The 24,802-nt window shown below is 38.7% G+C and overlaps 1 protein-coding gene across 1 annotated transcript in view; it reads right to left on the reverse strand.

The window, feature by feature from the left end:
- Positions 1 to 2,073: 2,073 nt before the first annotated feature.
- The window catches only part of LOC119411810 (kazrin), a 33,073-nt gene continuing 10,344 nt past the window's right edge, over positions 2,074 to 24,802 (reverse strand). Inside the window, exons 2-7 of the mRNA XM_037678740.1 lie at positions 14,174 to 14,365; positions 12,146 to 12,282; positions 9,650 to 9,820; positions 7,755 to 7,935; positions 7,469 to 7,602; positions 2,074 to 2,398 (exon numbers count right to left, since the gene is read on the reverse strand). Coding sequence (XP_037534668.1) covers positions 2,228 to 2,398; positions 7,469 to 7,602; positions 7,755 to 7,935; positions 9,650 to 9,820; positions 12,146 to 12,282; positions 14,174 to 14,365 — 986 coding nt within the window. The 3' untranslated portion in view covers positions 2,074 to 2,227. The remainder of the gene's footprint in view (positions 2,399 to 7,468; positions 7,603 to 7,754; positions 7,936 to 9,649; positions 9,821 to 12,145; positions 12,283 to 14,173; positions 14,366 to 24,802) is intronic.

The raw sequence follows: 24,802 nt of genomic DNA on the forward strand, positions 1-24,802 counted from the left end.
TTTGAACCGGGGACCTGCTCACTGAGAGGCAGCAGCTCTACCAGTTGCGCCACCGTGCTGCCACTGTTCATTTTCTCAAAACTAATTTTTGTAAGTTGAAATTAAAAAATGTGTTAATTAAGTGTGTTTTGAATGAAAAATACCCCATGTTTAAAAGTATAACATTTGTATTAACACTATTAAAAAACGGGTCTTAAGTATTTATGTTACACAAATATTTCCATTGCATAAAGAGACAAATTAAAGAAATTTATTTAATAACCATGAGGGTTATGAGAGGGTCCCTGAAACTTTTCTCCCCTGTAAGGGGTCCCTGAACCCCAAAAGTTTGAGAACCCCTGGTTTAATCCACCACAACTAAACAACAGGGTACCAAAGTTCAACAAGGTGTATTGATGTGGCAGGATGCATCTAATTCAGATACTATGTCCCTTTAGCTTCTATCATGAGAGCACATTTCTCTTGTTAAGTAAAGCAGTTAAACATTAATATCTAATGATAATGAAAGGACTTACAGCTGTTAGGATAATGTTTTAAAGACACAGGGATTATTCATAAAACCTCATGTCTCAAAAGACACTTTCTTACAGAACCGACAAAACTAGGATGGAGTTTTTTTCCTGATTCGTCTCCACATGCTGGACACAATATGCTGCATGCAAACTGTAGCTCCAAAGAGTTTTCAAAGATCAGGAAAATAAACTTATTATTATTATAATTATTAATGGACATGACTGATATGAATAATCCCCAGAGTGCAGGAACAGACAGCTGGTAATCACAGATGAGGAGTTACTCACTGGTAGGAGAGAAAGTTGCCATTAGAAATGGCAGCGGGGAGAGGAACGTTAAGACTGGGACACAAGAACAAGAGCACTCATGGAACAAAAACAAACGGGCCTCACAGTGTTCAGTTTCTAGTTTTATTTTTAAAATAAGATTTCATTTCAGGTATAATTCACTCGGAAACCTCATCATTTGGCTACGACGGCCGCAGCAGATAAATATCTGAAGTTTTACCTCTTGGTTTATCTCCTTTTTTTTTTCTTCTTCTTCTTTTTTTTTAAATAAAATACTTCAATAGATTTAATCTTGTATGCAATATTTCCTAAATTACAAAGCAATAAGATTTATTAGAGCCACATTTGCAGGAAATGAAGGGATTTTGCACAAAGCAAAACAAAAACAGGAATAAAAAAAGAAGAAAGGGACAGGAGGGGGCATGCATTTATAATGCAAGAGATAGCTTTGTCAAACAGAGAGGGGGGCAACACAGGAGCAAGAGGCTTTTGTGAGTTTGATAACAAATGAATGGACGTCTAACCAAAGCAACATGGAGGGATCATGCATGTGTTGAATGCACACATTACTTGATATCAGAGGGAAATGAGAGACACTAGACCAGCAGAATGAATAAAAGCTTTTTGTGTTAATTTTTTGGCACTTGTACATTTCGACCGATAATAATTTTTTGATATATCTCTGTTTGTGTATTCAAGTCAGTTCAGTTTGATTTTCTCTGTACGGCTGACTCCAAAACCCCTGTTGGTCAGACAGCAATTTCCAAAATAAAATGCAGACGCCCGATGCAAATCCCTCCCTGCTGCTCACAGCATGCACAGCACACTCGCTAAAGAGTTAGATGACAGTCCTGTAACATTCAGTTTTTTGTTGACCAGATTAAAAAGCACTTTCACACAATTTGACCCTCAAAAATCTAAAATTTTCCCCAACTCTTTTTAGTAAGTTGTAAGAAAAGGGCAATAATAGGAGAAAAGCTAAAGATAAGTGTTGCAAAGTAACTTTAAAGTAGCAAAAAGCAAAAAAATAAAATAAAAAAATAAAAACATTAACAATTAAACACTAGTTTCACAATATATCCTATGTACATATGAACAGCAGTCCTTCAAGTCTCTAGTTATAAAAAAAACATAAAACATTAAGACATTTACAATACAGCATAAACATGTCTACACATATTAATAACCCCATATATATTTATATGCATGTAAACATATATACATATGCATACATGTACAACTATAAATATATATAAAATTTACAAACATACAGTATATGAGTGGCATAATGTACATTTATGGGGATAGCAGTCCTTTTATTTTCAGTAAAATCTACCTTCTCTATAAACAATGGTTTCTTACACACGTTTAAGTAAGGTGGATATACAACAAAACACACATGCACGCACACACGCACGCACACAGTTTCACCAGTCGGCATCCTCCTCTATGTAATAATCAGGGGTGGCTGTACCATCAAACAAGCCGGGGTCCAGAGACTTGCGCTGCTTTCCTCGAGTGAACACTCGGGATAAAGATCCCAGAGTCATCTTCTCCTTCTTCTTCTTACGCTTCTGGTCTTCTAGGTCTTCCATGGACTGAAGGGAGGTTGGAAGGGACACAAAGCTCAGGTCAGTCAGAGATAAAACGTTTCACATGTTAACAATATGTCATGCTTTTTTTTTCTCCTTCTTGGACATTATGACGTTAGATGAGAAGAAGAATATTTTTCTCTGAGCTAATAAGAAAGTGATTCATTTGATCATAACATGAACAAGAGATCACCTGCTGCATAACAAGGTTCAAGGTTCTTTATTGTCATTCGCATCACATGTGGTACAGGAGGTGGAACAAAATTGTGCACTCAAGGCCCTAGTTTGACTCAAAATTAGCAAAAATATCAAGTATAAAAAAAGAAACAGTACACGAGGATCTAAGATATACAGTACACTGAACAATAATAATGTAATTATAATATGGTTTATTAAACAGAAGCCTAAACAGCCTGAAAAGTTGTGATGCATCCAACCACTGCTGTATTGTCTGCAAACTTTCCAATATGGCAGCCTGGATGGGTAGGTACACAGTCATATGTGAGCAGAGTGAACAGGAGGGGGCTCAACACACAGCCCTGAGGGGCGCCTGTGCTGAGAGTTAAGGTGGAAGACGAGGAGTTGTGTATCCTCACAGACTGCAGTCTGTTGGTTCAGAAATTCAGGACCCAGTTGCAAATGGAGGGGCTATTTTTTCATTCACCCTTTATTTAGACAGGTTAATCCCATTGAGCCTCATTTACAAGAGAGATCTGATTTCTTAACAAAGGGTGATGACAACAGTGAATAATGACAACAACATAACACAACATAAAAGAGGCATACAGCTTTAAATTCCTTTTTTTTTTTATAAATCAAAACAAAATAGCAACCAAAAGGACAGTCAAAAGGAAAAGTAGTGAAAAACAAAAACAAAAGAAAACAAAAAAATAGCTAGATTATAAGGCGATATAGAAAACTAAAAACAGGAACATGTCTGCATTGGTTTTTTTGCCAGGAACTTAACAGATGTTTAAAACCACTTAGAGAGGTCAAAGTTGAGAGCTTCAGATCTTGTTGCAAGATATTCCAGGAAACAGGAGCGGAGTAGGAGAAGGCCCTTTTGTCTAGTTCAGTCCTCACTGAGGGAACACTGCAGGTAATAATGTCCTGAGAGCGCACGCTGTAGCTGCACTCACTCAGAGACATGTAGGAAGAGATGTATGAAGGCAACAGACCAAGAAGTGATTTAAAGATGAAAATGTACCAGTGAGAGAGTCTGCCTGAAGTTAATGATGACCAGTTAACCAGCGAGTACAGGGTGCAGTGGTGGGTATGATAGTTACAGCCAATTCTGAATCTTAATGCGCCGTGATAGGCTTAGTCCTAGTGTGAGTAATATGTCCATCAGGATTTGGGGGATCATGGTGTTGAAGGTAGATGTGAAGTCTACAAAGAGCATTTGGACGTAGGAGCCCTTCTGCTCCAGGTGGGTGAGAGTAGTGTGGACCACAGAGGAGATGGTGTATTCTGTTGATCGATTCTCGCGACATGCATACTAGTGTGGGTCCTCGCTGATGTCGATGGTAGCTTTGAGGTGGGCCATGACCAGTCTTTCGAAGCATTTACCGGTAGCAACTATCAGGGTGAGGGCTACTGGCCGATAATCATTCAGCCCAGTCACTGCAGAGCTCTTAGGAACTGGTATGATAGTGTCAGACTGACTGCCTCCCCAGAAACAAAGCTCAATTAACCCTTGTATTATGTTGAGAAAAAAATACGTTTATTATGTTGCGGGTCATTTTGACCCGCATTGTGTAAATCCACTCAAAACAGTCATAAAATGAAGTTAAACCAATAAGAACTTTATTTTAGATTATACAAATATTTAGAAGAGATGAGAAGTAGAGATATACACTTCCAACACTATATTAAAGAACTCCTGATTTCAATTTTTCCCTCTTCACGAACCCTTTTTTTTTTTGCATTTAACTTGCCGCATTTTCTCGGGTTTTTGACAGTCAACATTTTCAGCGTTCCCCACATGATGGACAGAATGTGACTATGTGCTTTTTGCAGATGTATTTCTTGCATCTCACACAAGAGGTAGTTGTTTTACTGTCATCTCGAGAGGGACAGACTTGGCATCTTTTGCGTTTCTTTGTACCTGTATCCAAAGGATCCATTGTGGGTTGGTCAGATGCCCTGCCCTGGACCTTTGCGATGACAGCAGCAGCTGCTGGGGATCTAGCTGGCCTGACCCGGTTCTGGATCTTTGGAGTGACGAGTGCTTTGCCTAGTTCTTCCAGGAAAAGTCGACGTCGGTACAGTTTGCTGGCATTCCACTGCTGGTTGATCTCAATCCACAGCACATAGGCATTGTAAGCAGACACATCCAAAATGTTGTAGAAAACCACCAAAGGCCAACGGGCAGTCTTGCGCTGACAACTATATGTTGCTGTGACTTTGTCAAGATTGTCAACTCCCCCTTTTGTGGAGTTGTAATCCAGAATCATTTGCGGTTTCATGTCCTCTCGTGTGCTCAGAGATGCGTCTTTGTGCATTGTGCTCATCACAAGAACATTCTTGTTTCTTTTTGGGCAGTAAGAAACAAGTGTTGTTTTCTCTGTGAAAGCAAATTTTGAGGAATGCAGAGGTCTTCCTTGCATCTTCAGAATCTCACTGGGAAGTTCTGGCTTATTTTTTCTGACTGTTCCCAACATAGTCAGCTTTCTCTTCTGAAGTTCATCTCCAAGACGGTAGGATGTAAAGAAGTTGTCACATGTAATGTTATGACCTTGCAGCCCTTCAGTCATCTCCAAAACCACACGCATTCCCTGATTCTTCTCAGGTCTTCCTCCAGGTGGCTTTCCAGTATATACTTGCAGGTTCCAAACATAACTGGATTTTGCATCACAGGCTGCCCACATTTTGATGCCATATTTCGCAGGCTTGTTTGGCATATACTGTCGGAATGGACAGCGTCCTCTGAATGGAACGAGGCGCTCATCGACAGTAACATGGGGGCCAGGATTATACAATAAAGGCAGGATTTCGACCCATTTATTCCAGACATCTCTGATTGCTGCAAGTTTGTCTCTCTCACGTCGATCAGCTCTGGTGTCACGGTTGTCAAATCGGATCACACGAGAGATCATGTGAAATGTCTCCAAAGACATTGTTGCTCGGAAGATTGGCCTTCCATTCTCTTCATTCCATAAACTTGCAGTTGCTTCACCCTTTGACCTGTATACGCCAGCTAACACCAGGATTCCAATGTAAGCATGCAAGTCAGTCGGATCCAGTGGCTTCCATTTCTCTTGAAAGACACGCTTCCCCTCCAAGTTGGTCATGTTGAGGATTATCTTCTCTATGGGTGGGGATATGAAGAGCTGAAATGCTGATTCAATATCATCAACTCTTGTGACAGCAAATCTTGTAGGACCAGGAATCATTTTGATGACATTACAAGATGACAATCTACCTTGGCTTTGGTGTGGTGATGTTGACCATTTTATTTTACCATCTTTAGATGTCCATGTCCCCTCTGTGGATGACGATTGTTGCATTTCTTGGTTTTCATCTGAAGAAGGGACACCTGCAGACTCGTCCTCTGAATCCTCCTCATCATGGGAAAATTGAAAATCTGGATCATCAATGGCATTGTCCTCTGGCTCTGAAGGATCCTCTGTCTCTGAAACCTCTTCCTCTACATCACTATCCCAGTTCATAAGCTGCGAAAAAGCTTCTTCAGCTGTAAATCGTCTGGAGCTCATTTTTGGTGTTTCTCCAAGAACGGGCATGGAAACAGTGACAAGGACAGGGGAGAGAAAGTCCCTCTTCCACACACACCTGGTTCTGAATGTTTATTCAGAGGCAATCAAAATGAAGTACATCAAAGACTTTTTTTTTGGATTTTTAACAGCTACTCTGTGTGCGGGTCAAAATGACCCGCAACATCATCTTTGTATACAAACTGTGTGCAGACATTTAACAACACATCAAAGAGTCCAGATTTTACATAGAAGTTCATGACCCTAGAGGAGAAAAAGTCACAACATTTCATGGAAAAAAAGAAAGGATAACCTGCACTTTGATCAACACAAAAATTGAAACGGGTCAAATTGACCCTTAACATAACACAAGGGTTAAATAACAAAGCCCAACACTTCAGGCCCTGTCTGAGTGGAGAAAATGACATTTATTTAATTTGATGCACATTTCTGGTAAAAGTTTGCTGCTGTGTTGCATCACCTGTTTGTTTACCCAACATCTTGTGAGCCATGAAAACTGTCATAATGTCAGTTTCAGATAGAACATAGTCATAACTGTTTTGTCTGACGTTCAAGTAAACCAGCTGCAGACTGGGTTCTTCTGCTACAGAGACATGAATCTGTAAAACAAACTACTGTAGATTTGACACATTACTGCAAAAATAAAGAATTGAGTAAGTGAAACTAGTCAACTGGCTGCACACACACACACACACACACATATATATATATATATATATATACATATATATATATATATATATATATATATATATATATATATATATATACATATACTGTATGTACTGTAAAGGAAGAATAGCTTAGGGAAGGACGATGCGTTTTAGATTTTATTTTCTTTTGTTCATTTTCTTATGTTAAAGTTTTAATCCCATCTAACACATTTTTCCCTCAAACCTGAAATTTGAGTTAAAAAAAGTGTTGACAGTGATTTTCACAAGAGTTCTGTATGACAATTTCCTCCAGAGAACCATGTCTGATTTATTTATACACTGTTGCCTGAAATATATTTATGTTTTTCTAATTTTGTCACAATTTGAAATTCCACAAGTACTGGTACAAAAGCGACATTCTGCAAGATCTCCATGTTGATTGATTGTAAATTTCTTTTAACTATGAACAAGATTATATTCAATAAAGAAACAAGTGAGCTGTAAACTGTGTCCTTAAAAATCAATAAAATACATCAGCAGAACGTCTGATAATGAATTAAAAAAATCATAAAAACAAGTCCACCACCACTGAGCAGGCAGGATGAACACCGCTGGGCTGATAGGACAGAGACACACAAGCCAGGATTGAGGGGGGTGGGGGGCGTTACTTGGAGGGGGGCAGCTCTTACGTTACAGAGGGAGTGAGTCCGATGACGAGGCGAGTTGATGTCGCTCGGCGTGGACGAGCGGTCCCCATCAGCTGCAGAGGCATCAGAGATGACGGAGGGCTGGCGGGTGTGGCAGGGGCTGATCCTGACCACAGCTGAACAAACACACACACACACACACACACACACACACACACGGAAAATTCCCCACCATTAGTAAGAGAGACCACCAGAAAACCCTCTGTTAGTATGCTGAGGCTGTTAGCATCACCAAAGGAAAGGCCGAGAAGAGGAGGAGACAGCCTACCCTGTCTGTCTGTGATGTGTCCATGGTAGAGCGTCTGTTGGCTCTGACGGATGGCGGCCGTGAGCGGAAGGTCGGCCTGCATCACCCACTCCTGACTGCCGTTCACCACAGGCTCCGCCGCCATGATCAGAGAGTGGCGTTTTGGTACGTCTTTTGTGAGAGTGGCCAGAGACTGCTTCGCCTGCGATACACGCAGAAAAACAAAAATATATTTAAAAATCACAAACTGAAAAAGAGTGAAAAACAAAGCAAACAGGACCAAAGTGTCAAGATGTAAGAGCAAAATATTACAACTATATAAAATATAATATACATCAAACATCATGTAACAATTGAAAGAGAGTAAAATGTGATAATTGTTAACGTTTGAGAAATAAAGACACGATTTTTGGCCAAACAAAGTTTAGTGGCAATAGTTTGATTAGATGTACAGGAGTCCCTCAGTACTTCGCGGTTCGACTTTCACGGACTCGCTCTTACAAAGTAAGATTGAACACAAGGAAAAAAAATTGAACACGGCACACAATCGTCAACTTTAATATTACACATGGGATTGGGACTGTATAGAATACTGTACAGTAAAAAGTAAAAAAAAAAATTGTACATGCGCCACCATTTTGTAGTTTTCGCTCAATAAGCCTACACTGTATCCACACTCTAAAGACTACATTTCCCAGAAGCCAACAGTGACCTGCCCAGAAGCCCCATTGCCTTTTGCTAAAACACTGGACTGGAAAAAGTTTGGTGCTTATTACTGTACAGTGACTTTAGCACCCAATGGATTCAGAGAGCTGCACGGAAACCACTGATGAAGAAGACCAGAACCGGAGCAGAACTGGACCTCCAGACCCATCCGAGAATCCGTGAGCTGATAGCCAGCCCACAAGGACTTCCGAGCGGGGAAGTCACCACCAAAGGTCTGGCTACTCTCTGGAGCCCACCGGGGCTTTTATTTCTTTCTTTATCGGACCACTGGTCTTGCACCAGCTACCTGAAGCCTGAATTAACCTGAATTAACAATTTAAACTGTCGTTAAATGTACAAGTTAGTTATTTCACCTAAGTTATTTATTAGGTTACATGAACATTTGAGAGGCCCCACCCTGCAAAAAAGTCAAATTTTCAGTTTGTTAACGAGGCTCACTGAAAAGAACAAGTTAAAGCCAGGTGATTTAATAAATAATACTGTATAATTACATCATCACATCAACTTTATATTTAAAGTGCTTTAATACCAGCCACAGCTGAAACAAAGTACTGAACATCAGTAACAAATAAGATAAAAGAAAGCATAAAAATAAAGTTACAAAGCTAAGCACGCAGTGAATTAAAAACTCATCATAAAACACAATGAAACGACGAGTTTAACAGATAAAATCAATACCAATAAAAATGAAGTGAAATCAAGTCTCAGTTGGGTAGAAATGAGATTTCAGACGGCTTTTAAAAATGGACAGTTTAAAGATGGACATCTTAAAAACCTAATGTTCTTTAACAAGAAATCCAACATATTTATAGTTTTATTTGTGATTTATCGGAGTACACCAGTGCGAAGAGAAAACGAGAGAAGAGGAGCAGACGGAATGTGATGAACCAACAAATGTGATCTGTGCTGCAGACTGATGTGTGGATCTGTGGGTGGCTGTGACTTACAAAAGGAGGAGATGATTATCACAGACAGACAGTTGCACCTACAATAAACTGATGCATATGAAAACAAGTTTCTTCCTCAGCAAACAAGACATTTGAGAGACGACCCAGTTGTCTGTTTGAACCATACAAATGCAGAGTCCTTTTTATTTCCATCACACACGCCTAATCATTTTCTGGTGACGGTATTATTCATGAATGAAGTCAGAGGAGTTGTGTGTGTGCGTGTGTGTGTGTGTGATTCACCATGGTGAGCTCAGCCTCCAGCTCTTTGATCCTGTTCTCCTTCATGTCCATCTGAGAGCGCAGGATGGTGGCCTGCTCCGTGGATTCTTTGGTTTGTCTCCTCAAGTCCCACTTCTCCCGTTCGAGTATGTCCTTTTCCTTTGCAAGAACTTTCACTGCATCCTCACTCTCCTACAGGGACAACATGCACACAAAGTTCTCGCTAAATAACCTTTGAATAATCAGAAACGCTTCGAGCAGCACATCACAAACTGGTATGTTTGTTAAAATAGTGAATTAAATGAGACTACATGAGACTAAGGAATGACTTATGGTACTTTTATTAAAGCTATTAAAGAACATTTGGTAGCAATATGTCCTACAGTCCAATATGTACCTGGTATGTACCAGCTATGTACCTAGTACTTACTGGCAACATAATGGATGTGTACCAGATGAGTACTGGTTATGTACCTACTCGGTAAGTTCCACCTAGATACATTGTCTGGAAAAGACATTACTGGGTACCTGTATCCAGAATGTAGCTGATAAAAATGGGCGCATTCATTCAACCTTTATTTAAACAGTGGTGTATAGCTGGTGGTATATAGCTATATTATACAGGGTGCATAGCTGGTAAGTACCAAGTATAAACCTTTTTTTACTGGCTATGCACTGGGTACATACATGGTACTTACCAGCTACATACCAAGGACTTAGTGGCTACGTACAGAGTAGTTACAAAGTACTTACTGAGTACATACCTGGCACTTATGTTGTATTTATGTAGTACGTAATACTCTGCAAAAACCTGGTCCATATATTATATATTATGGATTGCTGTTAATAATTTAAGTTTTAAAAATGGAGGGTTACATTATTGTTTGTCTCACTGTTATTCTCATTTAATTAAAGGGAAAAAGGATTGCTGTATTTCATTAACATGTACAATGTTCATGTTCTGCCACAAATTGAGTGTTACTTCTGATTACCATTTTACTGCTGTAGTGGACTAAGCCTACGTCGAAACCCAGTCTAAGGTCAAAACTCTTGACCTTTAGAACCTTGTGGGATAGAAGCTGTCATTTCATGTATTTGAATACATAAATACAGGTTCACCCATCCTGAGACTTTCTTTCTTGAAGATTCAAGTGAAAAGAACACTCTCTTTTTATTATCATTACTATCTTACAAATGTTGATAATCAAAGTGTCTTAGTTCAAACCATTTTAGATGTTGCAGTGAACTAATCAATTTTATTAACTGAGTAATGATTTTATTCTCATGTTAAAAGCTGTGCAGAGTAATTATGCATTTTTCTGATTTCTGCTTTTGAATGAGCAAGTGTGTGCGTTTACAAGGTTACAGTCAAACGAAAAACAAGTTGTTATGTTAAAACTGTCATGTTTTAGAATCCTCTCAGACGTAAATAGAGATGTTTTGCACCTGTTTCTTAAGGCACGCCAAAACAGAACCCTCTCGGTCTGTGAGAACAATTCTCGCTGTCTCTAACCTCTTACGTCACAAAAACACACCCCTTCTGGTCGTTTCTGACCAATGAAAAATCCCAAAAAGTGAACCGGGAAAGAGCCTTTAAAATGTCAGTACTTCCTGGTTTACACAGACTCTACAGGGACTCACAGGGACACGGAGAGACACACAGGTACTCAGAGTTGGAGAGTTGTCAGACTTCTAGAGTTCTGGAGTTCTGATGGAGTGCTGTTGGAGTTCCTGACATGACAACGAAGCTCTTCCGAGTTCCATGGGATTATAACATTTTCCACTGAGGTGAGCTGTGGCTGACAGAACCTCGCAGCTACTCCGGACGAGTAACAGCATCCTACGGAGACGCTGAAAGGGTGCGTTAAACGGAATCTCGCCTGAGACATCTCCAGGTAAAAGAGTCGTTTTCACCACCTAAGTGTACTGTGAGGAAAAGCTGAAGAAAGCCCGGAGAGTGCCGTTCTGTTCAACACTCTACCTCAAACACCATCTTTCTCCCCTTTAAACTTCATCTTTCATCTTAAACTTTTCTATCAAGTAGAAATTCTCCCAGATATTTAGAAATGTCTGTGTAAAGTGCTTACCCACATTCATGTGGGTAAAAGATCATAGTTGTACAGTTAGAAATGTTTGTTGGTGCAGCAACGGAGAAATCATGGCCGTATGATTTTTCCTGATTGATTGCTTTGTTGTTATTTTCATAATTTGCCAAATTAATGTAAATGTTTGATGTTAAATTTGATTCTGTAAATAAATGACCGCATTCATTTTGATGGGTCAAATTTAAATGACGTCTCCCGTTTGCATTTCCTTAAATTCAATGCACGTTTTATTCAGTCCAGAAAAATGAGGAACTCGCGTTAAACGATGAAAATATCCCAGCATCTGTTCATCTACACTGCTATAAAAATCACTAAATACTGGCAGTAACGCATCAAAATTTCTGTAAAAATATCTCATGTAGGCAGACGTGCACCACTGAAAGCACGTGCGGATCAGTCAGGCTCTTGGTACCTTTCTGTGCTGGTCATAGTTGCGTATGAACTCTCGAAGCTGCTCGTCTCTGTTCTCCAGTGTTGTGTACAGCTGCTGCATCTGACTCACCAAATCTGAATTTTCCACTTTTAGACGCTTTCGGTCAGCTTTCATAGCTGCAACACAAAGTTCAACACATTCAACAATCAAATTTACTGTCAGTGAAGAAAGCAAGTCTCTTGTTAGAAATAAAGATTTGTAATAGCAACAGAAAGCCACTAGATGGGACTGCGTCCCCTTCCACTCATAAATATCCTCTAAAAATGAGGTAATCATCACCAAACAAATGGCACAGCAGGACACTTTCATTCATTTGAAAAAACTATTTTCAGATTGCATGTGGAGACTCATACTCTGGAGGAACGATAAGATCTGATTTGTTTCAACGGCACTCTGCAGAAGTGATGCAACCAGTGGCACTCTGCAGGCAAAAACAGCAACAGTTTCTCCTCAGAGGCAAGACTGGAACCTGTACTTTCCATATCTGAAGACACGTGTCACTCCAGGTGCATTCCTCTTGTCAGAGATCACCTTCCCCACATTTTACTCGGAACCCTAAAACCTGTTCTGCAGCAGTTATGTGACGGTTAACAGGCTGGGGGGAGAGCCAATAAACACAAAGGGCTGCCCTTTTTTATAGTTTCTTTTAAAATATAGATATATAGCTCACTATATCTTTCAACGTAAAATAAAAAAAGGACAAATGACCAGAGATGAGACTGGAGTGGGCCAAAGAGTGATCTCTAGCAGTACTTGGTTGATACACTTGTGAACCCAGAGCACAGAAACAATGAAAAAGTTACTGTTAGTGAGTGAAGCTGTGTGATTTATGAACGTCAGTAAAAAAAAAAATTAGGTTCAGTCCAAGTACTCTTGGCGCCTAATCAGGGCCAACGCCCATCTCTAAGAATGTATTAAATCCAAACTTGCACGCAGGAAGAGAGTTAGGATTTAAATAAATAAATACTGCCAGTAAAACACAAAACATTTTACCAATTAGTGTTATTTGAGCTGTGCAGATTCATTATTAATACTTATTTTATTTAGAGGAAGAAGATGAGCTGAAACAAGATGCTCCATTTTGAACTCTGCATTTAATTTTGCAGCATGATGTTACCTTTTGTGAACACGTCATGCTCATGATCCATGAAAAGTTCACTAAATATCAAATATGGAGTTTAACCCAAAAGACGAGTTTTCAGTAAGTAGACAATACATACTGTATTTCTTTTTGCTGTTTAAGTCACTTTTTTGTGCATAATTTGCATGCCCTGTGACTTACAGGCCGAAGCGACATATTTATGGATTTTTTTTCCATATTCATAAACAAATTTTGGGCTGAGATATGGCTGTTTTCATTCATACTGACTGAAAATTTTGAACACTACCATTTTTCAGCCACTAGATAGAATCAGAGTTGTATTAGTAGTAGCAAAAATGTAGCTGATTTTACCATCAAAGTGCATTTATTAAGCAAAAGTTAAACTGAGACACACCTTTACTATAATTTTGAGCAAACAAATAATTGTTTTTAAGCGTTAATCTAGTTAAATTCTTGTTAAAGTCTTGTTAAAGTCTTCCCGTGCACACTCCCGCGGCCGCCATTTGGCAGTCAATCAAATTTTGGCACAACACCAGCCCACATTTCTGGGTTGTCAGCGGTGATACATAATATATGCAATATATACGGTGAAGCGACATATTTATGGATTTTTCCACTTTATTGGACATATTTGGACTGATGCTATGTATAGGGTGGTGCAACGTTTGCGGCAGAAAATACAGTAAACAGTTAATTCGACATGATCAAGAATAAAATTTGGAACGATTTGTGTGTTTTTACAACAGATGCTTGTCAAATCTTTGTTTCTTACTGAAGTAAAATTAATTTACTTTTAACATTTTCTTTAACAGCAGCGTTCAGAAATGTAAAAAATTCTAAAAATCTGACTTTTCTCTGGATGAGGTATTAAGGATGGATTTTAACAACAACTGTGGAGTCCTGACCTTGTAAGGCCTCCTTGGATCGGTCCAGCTCCTGCTCCTTGTCACTTAGCTGCACGCGGAGCTCGGTGGCAGAGAGCAGATTGGCTGAGCAGCCTCCCTGGGTCTCCTCCAGGTCCTTACTCAACATGTCCTTCATCTGCCTCAGCAGGTGGACCTCCTCTTGGAGCTGGACCACCTCCTCACGCAGCAACACTGTGAGACACAAGAGTGTGGAAATTTAGTAGAAGGCGAAGGAAAGTGTATTGCCTGCCACTATTAATGCCAGTTTTAGACTTAGATCATCTTCTGTTGAGAAATGGGACAGGGTTAAGTTTGAAAACAATAGTATTTTTATTATTATTATTATTAGACTTTTATTTATACAGGTTAGTTCCCACTGATCCTTGAGGATTCATTTACAAGACAGACCTGATATATACAACATATAGGCAGATGAGAAAACGAACACAAGAGAGGAGGAAGCCAAAAAAAAAATCATGTCTCACATAATTTCCTGGCCGGGTAACAGTGTGAAAGATGAAAAAATGCCCTCGCAACATAAAACTGCATCATACAATGACATCATAATACATTTATGCATTGAGGTCGACAAAGGCGGTGAGTTTTCCATGGACACTCAGAAAGTTCCAAAGTTCTGATAAGATGGTGCAGTGTCTATCAGCATCACAGTTCTGATAAGGCCACAGATGTCCTCAGGAACGGGTGTATGTGTATGTGTGTGTCAGGCAGAGCTTCAATTTTACGTATCCTCCAGCAGCAATTTCAGATAAGTTGGCCTGTCCAAATTTAAATAAACAAATTCAGATAAACAACAACTGTTTTGGCTGCCAGACTCTGATTTCTGTCTGCCTTCAAGTTCAGCTGGTACACTCAATGGTGAATCCAAACAGCCAGATTAGTGGACATTCCGTCCAGTCCGTGATTGTTAGCTTTCTCTAAGGTCCAATCCTTCATGCTGGTGAGTTCCAAGAGCTGCAAGTGGCCTATGATTCTCAGAAATCACGTCCAGCTTGCGGTTGAGCTCGGTAAGCATATGAGTCTGAGCGCTCGAGGCACAAATTAATCCTTCACATAAGGCTGGCAGCTTTACCATGGCCGAAACTGCTGCCTATGTCTTCCTAGTATGTCGATATCCTAGATATCTGCCGATTCCAAAAATCAGAAACCCTGTTATCATAAATCCATTCTACGTCCTCCACGGACAGCACAGATAGACACATCATCTTCCACTGCCCCCAGGAATCCATGACATACCAAAATGCGAGGGTCCGTTCAGGGCATGAGGGCTCTCCAGCACCCTGTCATCTGGTAGGAAAAAAAATTGTCAATTGCGTTGAGGGACCAGCTGATCAAATCCATAACAATTTTCGATTCGGAAGATGTGTAAAGAGAAGCTCTGAGGTTGACAGGACAAGAGAGCAAAAAAAGCAGGAGGGAGGGAGGGAGGGTGAGAGTGACCGTCTTCACCGAAGGCGAAAGAGAGAATGCACAATCTTGTGTGATATTACAAGATGTCAGAATATAATTTGTGAATGACTCTCAGCTACTACCACACTTAATTTGAGCAAAAATGCATGTAAAACTGACTGGGGTTATAGCTATTTTAGTAATTTCTACAGTCAGCTGATTGTGGCAACCATCTTAAATCAAGCTGACTCCAAAAGTTAACCAGCTGTAGAGGCGCATCAAATGATAATTTCCTGAAAGCTTCATTAAAATCTGCCCAGTAGTTTGTGAGATATTTTGCTCACAGTCAGACAGAGTTGACTACATAAATTAAACAACATTTCTGAATGATGATCTTGTACTTTTAACACTCAGAATATGTGCTGGAGCTCAAATTCCAAATTTTAGGCTAACATGCATAAAACTGACAGTTATAGTAATGTTAATGTTTTTTTAAAGGTCAGTTGATTGTGACAGCCATTCTAATTTAGGTTCAGTCCAAAAAATAATCAGCTGTACACTCTCAGACACATTATTGCTCTTTGGGTAAATTCAGAATAAAAACTTCAGTATGCAGAATGTGATCACAACAACCCCCAACAAGACTCATAGGTTCACTTATTAAAATGTGGCCATGGGTGTTTAAAGTCGAACATAGTAAAGTCAGGTCTGCACCAGTAATAGAAGTAATTAAAAACCACATCACGGCATGAATAGGTAACTGAACCGAGCTCCTTGATGTTTTGTTTTGAGTTTTCTGTGTTGAGCCTCTGAATCCACAGGAGGAACTGAGGCGAACAGCCAGGAGAGGGAAACCAAGGAGACGACGCAGTCGAATGAAGCGTGAGCTCATCGGCTGCAGCTTTCAAAGCCAGAGACCGGAGACTGAAGGAAACCCACACCAGTAACAGTGTCATCAAGGTTTATACTGGGAGCAAACAGGTTTAAGGTCCATTCCAGAAGAATGCACTCTTTTTAGAGGATGCACAAAAACTGAGAGCTTCAGTTAGCAAAAAATAAAAAAATGTCCAGATTAAGATGGAACTCAAAATGACGAAACATCATTTGTGGGTTTGAATTAAACTAAAGTTTAGATTAAATCTCACACAGATTATTTTTATCATCACTCACCACAATGAAAGATAGTCAGTTATGTGATTTCTTGTGTCTGTGTGCATGTTCACGTGTCTTGTCTGTTAGCAAAATATCTCATGAACGACTGTTTGAGTTTTAATGAAACTCTCAGAAAGTAACCAGGGGATGTCCTTTAACAACTGATTGACATTTGGAGTTAACCCAAGTCAAGATGGCTGCCAAAGATAATTCACATTATAACACACACAAATGGTTATAACTCAGTCAATTTAACAGATATTGAGCTAATATTTGGTGTGGTGGTAGTTGAGAGTCCTCCCCAGCATGCAAACAGGTTGCATGTGATCTTTGTTTAAAACTTTAATGTCAACCTTTGCGGTCAACCATGTCTGTTAGCAAAATAGTCCATAAACTAGCGGGCAGACATTATTGAAAAGCTTGAAAAGCATCTTCAAATTATTAACTTTTAGAGTCAATCTGAACCAAGATGGCTGCCATAGCTGATCAACCTTTTCTAACACAAAACGGCTCTAACTCAGTCAGTTTTAGTCTTAACGTGGCGTGGTAGTAGCTGAGAGTCACCCCCATCACCACGCAAGCCTTGTATGCAAGGTGGTGGGTCGTATGCATTCTTTCAAAAAAGGCTTGTCAATGATGCATTAGTCATTAAAAAAGGTGTGTATGCTTAATTTACAAAATATTATTTTATTTGATAATATTTGTAGTTCATTGGATTAGTTTGGGTCTTCTCTGTTCTGTACTGAACATGTGCTCCAAAGACACAAATTAACAATCTGAACAGCAGCCTCTCATCCACACAAGATGCTTACATTACTGAAAATGCAAAAAAAAAAAAAAAAAAAAAAAAAAAAAAAAAAACCCAACAAATAAATAAACAAACAGGATGCCTCAAATATGCAAAGCTATTTAATGCTGCATATAAAATGTAAAAACTGAGAGCAAGCATGTCTTCATGTGTGGACGAGGGAATGAGACAAGGTCCCTGCAGGCCTGCAGCCAGACTCTGTGGGGCTGCAGCAGCTCTGATAAGACAAGACGAGAGACAGTCCATCGGTCTCTGTCAAGGCCAGGATATGGAAACACACCAGGCAGCTCAGTGCTGCGCGGAACAAACAGTTTGTTTCGCAGACAAAACAAGATTTCACGTCCTTCTTGCAGCCCTGATTCATGCCCCTATTTTTCATCCCAGCAGCTGCTGCAGTGAACTTTCTGATATTTCAGCCATAGAAGCTGCAGCGGTTCAAATAAATTCAACGTATTTATCCAGTTCACATCAAAAGTCATCTGAGGTCACTGTACAAAAACATTCACATACACTGGAGAATGTCAATAAGTAAAAGAAGACAGCAGACTGTGTCAAATCTTTCTTTTGTTGTAAACTCACATCCTGAGCATCACATCTGTGATAGTGGGAACGAGTCCCTTTTAACAAGAAAAAAACTCCAGCAGAACCAGAACCAGGCTCAGGATGGGCTTCATTTGTTTCCACTGACTGCAGCTGTGAAGGTTGATCGCCTCCTTTAGCTATGAATTTAAAAAGCACTGCTGAGGGTGTATTTCACTTACAGATGAGGTGAATCATTGTCTTTTTTACAGAGAAATCAATATCAGAGATGATTCACTCCATTTTAATACTGTGTTCACACAGTTTTCCTTTTTTTTTTTATTTTTCCATACAGTTTTTGCAGTCTGCCTTCTTCTGCATAATCACTACTTTACCCATTCATATCTCAAAACATTCAGCTCATTCAGAAAATGATTGTAATGACTTTTGATGTTCATAAATTTTGTTTAATTTACAATTATTTCTCCATTGAAATCCACAGAAAATTCCTTCTCAAACATTTTCTTTTAAATCTGCCTCAGCATAAATCTTTTTCTTCTTATGCTACTTTTACTTTTACTTTAGAGCTACTGTTCTGCTTTTAGTTTTGAATTAACTTTTTGCTACTCTATCTTTTAATTAGCCTTTTCCTATTTTTGTTTAGTGTTTCTCTCCTGTTAATGAACCTTTTGACGTTTTAAGCTAGTCTTTTGCTATTTTTAGGTTCTAGCTAGTAGCTACTATTTTACTACTTTTAGGGAGGCTTGTTATGTTTTTAGTTTTTAGCTACTCTTCTGGTACCATATTTTCTGCCACACACGTCGCACTGCCCAATAAGTCGCATCAGTCTATGTCTAATATATGTTGCATCTATTATGCGTCACCGCTGACAACCCGGAAATGTGGGCCGGTGTTGTGCCAAAAATCGACTGGCTGCCATATGGCAGCTGCGGGAGCGTGCACGGGAGGATTTTAACAAGAATTGAACAAGATAACCACCTAAAAACAATTATTTGTTTGCTCGAAATTATAGTAAAGGTGTGTCTCAGTTGAACTTTTGCTTAATAAATGCACTTTGATGGTGAAATTAGCTGCATTTCGCCGGGGCGGCGCAGCGAAATGAAGTTGATTCAGTTGCTCCAGGCAGACGACAGTGGCAGGCTATGGCAAGCTGATTGTGTCATTAATAGTCACTTTTACCTATTACTTGATACAACAACATGCCATCCTACTCAAGTGCCATCTAGCTGCTGAAAATGGTATTGTTCTTTTTTTTTCAGTCAGAATGAATGAAACCGGTCACATCTCAGCCAAAAATTGTTTTATAAATACAGAAAAAAAATCCATAACTACGTTGCTTTGGCGTATAAATTGCAGGGCATGCAAATTATGCAAAAAACTGACTTATACAGCAAAAAATACGATACTTTAGCTTATAGCATCTTGCTACATTTAGCATTTTATGTTTTTATGTTTAGCATTTCATGTTTAGCTAGCATTTAGATTTTTGCTACTCTTGCCTTGTGTTTTGCTTCTTTTAGCTTTAAAAACTCAACATCTTTATAAAAAATTTCAGCAGTCATCCAGTACTCAGCATTCACATTGTATTTTCGCAGAAAATTCAATTTCTCTACTTTTACATCATTTCTGCATCACATTTTAAAAAGTTTAGAGCACAAAGACGTGCACTTTGTATCTTTTGAAATGAGAAAGAAAATCCTGACCTTCCCTCAGATTTGACGGCACATCCCATTTTGTATTTATTTTAAAGAGGAATGCTGCTTCAACTCAGACTGAGTGAAGAATCATGACAAAGAATGTTTCATGTGCTCTGAAGGAGATCATAAACACTAAGAGCCAGGATGCTGTTCTGAGCCGAGCCCTGAGTGCAGTGAGACTGGTCGAGCTTTTAAAGTCCTCCCACATGAAAACAGAAGCCACTCAGCCTCCTCCTCAGCAGCGGCCCCTTCAATGAACCTCAGCTTCAAGTCTCTCATTAGTGCGTTCCTCAAAGCTGGTCAGGAACTGGTACTCTCTTCCCCTCTGCAAGGCAGAATTGTCAAAAGCCAGCACACATACATACACACACACACACATACACACATATGAGCTTATAGCAGCTGTAAGCTCATGATTAGACTGGAGGAAAGCGGAGGCAGTGGAAAAGGTGAAGTGAGGGCTAGAAATGTGTTGATTGGTGGTCAAAGAGCTGAACTAGGCTGCTGTGCAAAAGTGGGTCTATTTATACACATGGATGATTAAAGATTCCTCCTGTTCACTGGAACACCGAGAAGGGACGAGACGGGAACTTTAATGGTTCAACTTCTTGTTGCAAAATTCATTTATTCTGAAAAATTGCTTGGCTTGGGTTTCCTGAGCTATCCCTTAGTTATGTTGCTATAGGCTTAGCCTGCTGGAGGACACTAACTCACTCTGCTGCTGCTGTCTTTACTTGCTCTACTCTACCCGTTTGTATTTGATATTATTTCTATCTTTTTGTTTTGTCTTTATCTCCAGCAGAGAGTACATCTGGAGCTGTCATTCTGTGCTCGTTTGTTTCTCCTTCATGTCCTCGACCTCAGCCGGCCGAAGCAGATGGCCACTCATCCCGAGCCTGGTTCTGCTGGAGGTTTCTTCCTGTTAAAGGGAGTTTTTTCCTTTCCGCTGTTGCCGATGTGTTTGCTCAGGATGGGAGACTGTGACGAAGTGAAGATTCAACACAGTCTGCTGGCTTCCCTACATTGCTAACTTTTCCTAATTGGCTTTTTATGTTTCTGTAAAGTGCCCTGCGATGACTTATGTTGTGACTTGGAGCTACAAATTGAACTGAATTAAAATCAAGTTTGCAACTAACCATTCATAGTGCATCAAAACTGGACTTCATCTCCTCTGATCATTAGATCATTGCCTCACAGTCTCACCAGAAAAACAGATATATTCATTTGTTTACATGTTCAAAAAGGTCACAATCCAATTTCAGAGTTTGGAAACTGACATCTGTTTTCTGTGGGTAAGATTCATGTGATACGATGCATCACACGAGGAACTGTGACGATCTGTCAGGACAAACCTTAGATGTTTTAATAGTTATGTGGTTAACCAACATTTTGTCAGATCTAAACCCATAAAAAAAGGCAGCTCATGCTGGAACATTCATTCCTAACTTGTAGTTGTAAAGAAATCAGCAGGACAAGTTCTGAACCTGTATCTCTTGTCTGCAGGCTGACGCCTTGGTTCAGTCTCTTATGGGTGTTTTCACCAAACCAACGATGTAAAACATCAAAACTGTGACAAATGTAGCCAGACGGAGCATTAACATCACACGGAGAGACGACAAATCCACAACTGGATTTTCTGATTATATGATCGACTTGTTCAACAAAAATTACACTCATCAACAAAACACACGTCAAGGCGAGGCTCATTGATGATCTAAATGGAACAATGTGATCAAATGTTAAAATATTTGCACACAATACCTAAAAAAAATGTGTTGAAACTTGCTGTCTATCACAACAATGTAACATTTCTTCTATAAAACACCACCCAGCCAGCTGAGGAGAGGAGCTCAGGTGTACATGGCATGACACTTCTGTCTTCCTAACAATTCAAAATCTGTGCATTTACGCTGAGCACCGTTGTTACTCAGCCCAGGAGAAAAAATGTTGTCTGTTTTAATTCTTCAGGTCTGCAGGCACTGTCACTGATAGTTAGACAACAAGGTCAGATACTGCAAAAAGTCACAGAGTCATTTATGACAAGTCAATACAAGGATTTAGAAACTTAAACACTTTAATTTTATGCCTCAAAGCACATATAAAATTGTTGCTCACATTAGAAACAACACAATATGCTTGTGCTTTTGCAGCTGCAGCATGAAACTATGTGGAGATGAAAAACAAGTCCAGTCTTTCCTGAGTCAAACCCAGTTTATCCTCCATGAAACAGACACGTTCGAAAGCTACTCTTTGAAAACTAACTAAATAAATCATTCAAGCGTCTTGTTCTTGCAGAAGAGAACTTTTTTCTTTTCTTATAGAAGAATGATATTTATTGTTTTTAGACTTTGTATCCAGGTCTCTCTTGTAAATAAGTCCCCGAGGCTCAATGGGATTAACCTGTGTAAATAAAGGTTGAATGAAAAAATATTTTAGGGTTATTTGAAACTCAAGATAAGAAGGAGTTGTGCTTTTGTTTTTAAACTGAGTGGGAGCTACAAGGGTTTTTTCCTTTGAGTCCAGGAAAATAAAACCAAAAACTAAGAGCATTTCTGAACTGTTAAAACAAAAATGAAACCCAAAAAGCTGCAAGATAAACTCACCTAAACAAACTAGTTTCTAGTTTGAGTACATATTACAACAGATCAAAACCACCTCCTTGATGAGAATATATTTAATTTACACCATTTTGCTGTCAAATTGTTCTTTACTGGTTGACGTAATCCAAGTTCAAGTAAATCTGAGTAGATTAATCTACGAGGACAAACAAACTGGTATTATGTTGTAAAGAAATGCTGGAAGAGAAGCAGAGCTTCATCATCAGACGGTCAAATTTATTATTATGAACACACATCATCATGTTTGTTTATGTGGGAAAGTATTTCTTTCAACCAGATTACCTAATGTGTGTGTGTGTGTGTGTGTGTGTTCATAGCTGGCTATATCTGCTCTGTATTGAGAGGAGCATGTCTGCTCAGCTCCTGCCTCCATTAATTACAGTATACAGACCAGTTGAGAATGCCATGAGAGAAGACGAGCTTCATTGGTTCAATCATCCACAGCTCTGTAATCCTGACAGACTGGATAAATACTACGTGGTCCAACTGAAAACAAGTTAGTGTGTCATACACCTACTACGATCGCGTTATAAGTGTTATTCTATAATCTGACGTTGCTTTCTCTGTAATATGAGGCGAACAAGTTTAGCACAAACCAGTGACATGTTCCTAAAAACGACCCAGTAACATATCACTCAGATCCTCCAAATCACTGGCTAAATATTTAAATAATTCAAGATTGCCCAGTAGCTTCAACTTTGTGTTTAGACCTAATCAGCAACAAAGTTTTGTGCAACAATTCCAAAGTTCCCCCCATATAATTTTTAATTTTATTAAAATGTCACGTAGATCAACTCCGCACCACCTACATCTTTCATAGAATCAACAAAAGAGTAGATGTTAAGGTGAAAGTAGATCGGGTGATGCCAGTGAAAACAACAACAAACAGCAGATTTAAATAACTTAAAAAACATGTTCTACTTTTATTTTTTATTTAAACCTTTATTTTACCAGGAAGAAATCCATTGAGATTATTAATCTCTTTTACAAGCATGTCCTGGACAAACTTTGTATAAACTTTATACGAAGGGCAAGATTGTTTTGAAAGAACAGACTGGGAGGTCTTCAGAGAAGCTGCTGAAAACGAAGGAGCGCTAAATCTGGACCAATGTGTTCGTGCTGCTGTTCACGTAATGTTTTATCCTTTTAGTGCTTAGTGTATTATTTAGCTAATGTTTTTCTTAGTTCATATCTTAGACCTTATTACTGTTTTTCTTTTACATTTTATTGTTGGATGTAACTGGGACCCTGCGTACATAATCTCATTTCATCACATGTACCACATGAGATTCGAATGACAAATAAATCTCTCTGACTCTGAAATAATTTCTTGATGTGAAGCAAAACATTACAAAGGAAGTCACAAAGAAAGTAAAACGTGTAGATAGAAGGTTACAAAAAAAAACATTATATTTATTTATTTCTCACTTTCTATAGAAAACAACTCAACTACAGCTGTTTAGATGAGGATTATCTATACATTTAAGGTTTTGGATGTTTGGAGCAACATTGCTCCCTCACAAACATTATGAATAAATTTAACCAAAAGGAAGAGCTGAGCTACTTATAGCTTGAAAAACATTTAGATCGCTTCACAAAGTGGAAAATCTGAGAGTTCACCTGAATTAATATTAATTAAAAAAAAAAATTACGACTCAAAACATAACTTTGAATTTGGTGGTTTAAAAAGTACAGCACAGATTCAAAGGTTTGTCATTTAAAATGTGTGTTAGTTCTTATTTAAATCCCTTGTTTGTTTAGCTCATTAAGTCCTCCAAATCACCAAAAGCATCAAAAATAAATTGTTGGAAATAACGTTGATTAGAAATAAACATTCCTGGTTTGTTACAATACATGTACCAATTTACAATAAGGCTCTCCTTATAGATGACTAATATATAGTTTATAGATGCATTATTAATTCCTCTCTAAACACTTGATAAACATTAATAACTGTTTATTATGCATTAATTAAGGGTGGCAGAGACAAAACTGGCCAGTTTGTTGCCAAATAGTAAGCCAAATCTGTTCACCTATATATTTCATCTAGAGTTGTTATATTAAACATTTCAGACTAAGTTACTACCTTGTAAGCACAATAAGCATTTGTAAACCTATTTTAGCATATAATATTGTACTTTATCACTGCATTATAAGTATTTACAATTAATATTACATCCTAAAAAATAGGTTTACAAATGCTTATTGTGCTTATAAGGTATACTTAGTCTGAAATGTTTAATATAACAACTTTAGATAAAATATATATAGGTGAACAGGTTTTACTTACTATATGGCAACAAACTGGTCAGTTTTATCTCTCTGTCACCCTTAATCAATGCATAATAAACAATTATTAATGATTTATAAAGTGTTTATAGAGGAATTAATAACATATCTATAAACT

Source organism: Nematolebias whitei, chromosome 7 (genome assembly GCF_014905685.2).
Source record: "Nematolebias whitei isolate Nwh7 chromosome 7, NemWhi1, whole genome shotgun sequence".
Lineage (NCBI taxonomy): Eukaryota > Metazoa > Chordata > Actinopteri > Cyprinodontiformes > Rivulidae > Nematolebias > Nematolebias whitei.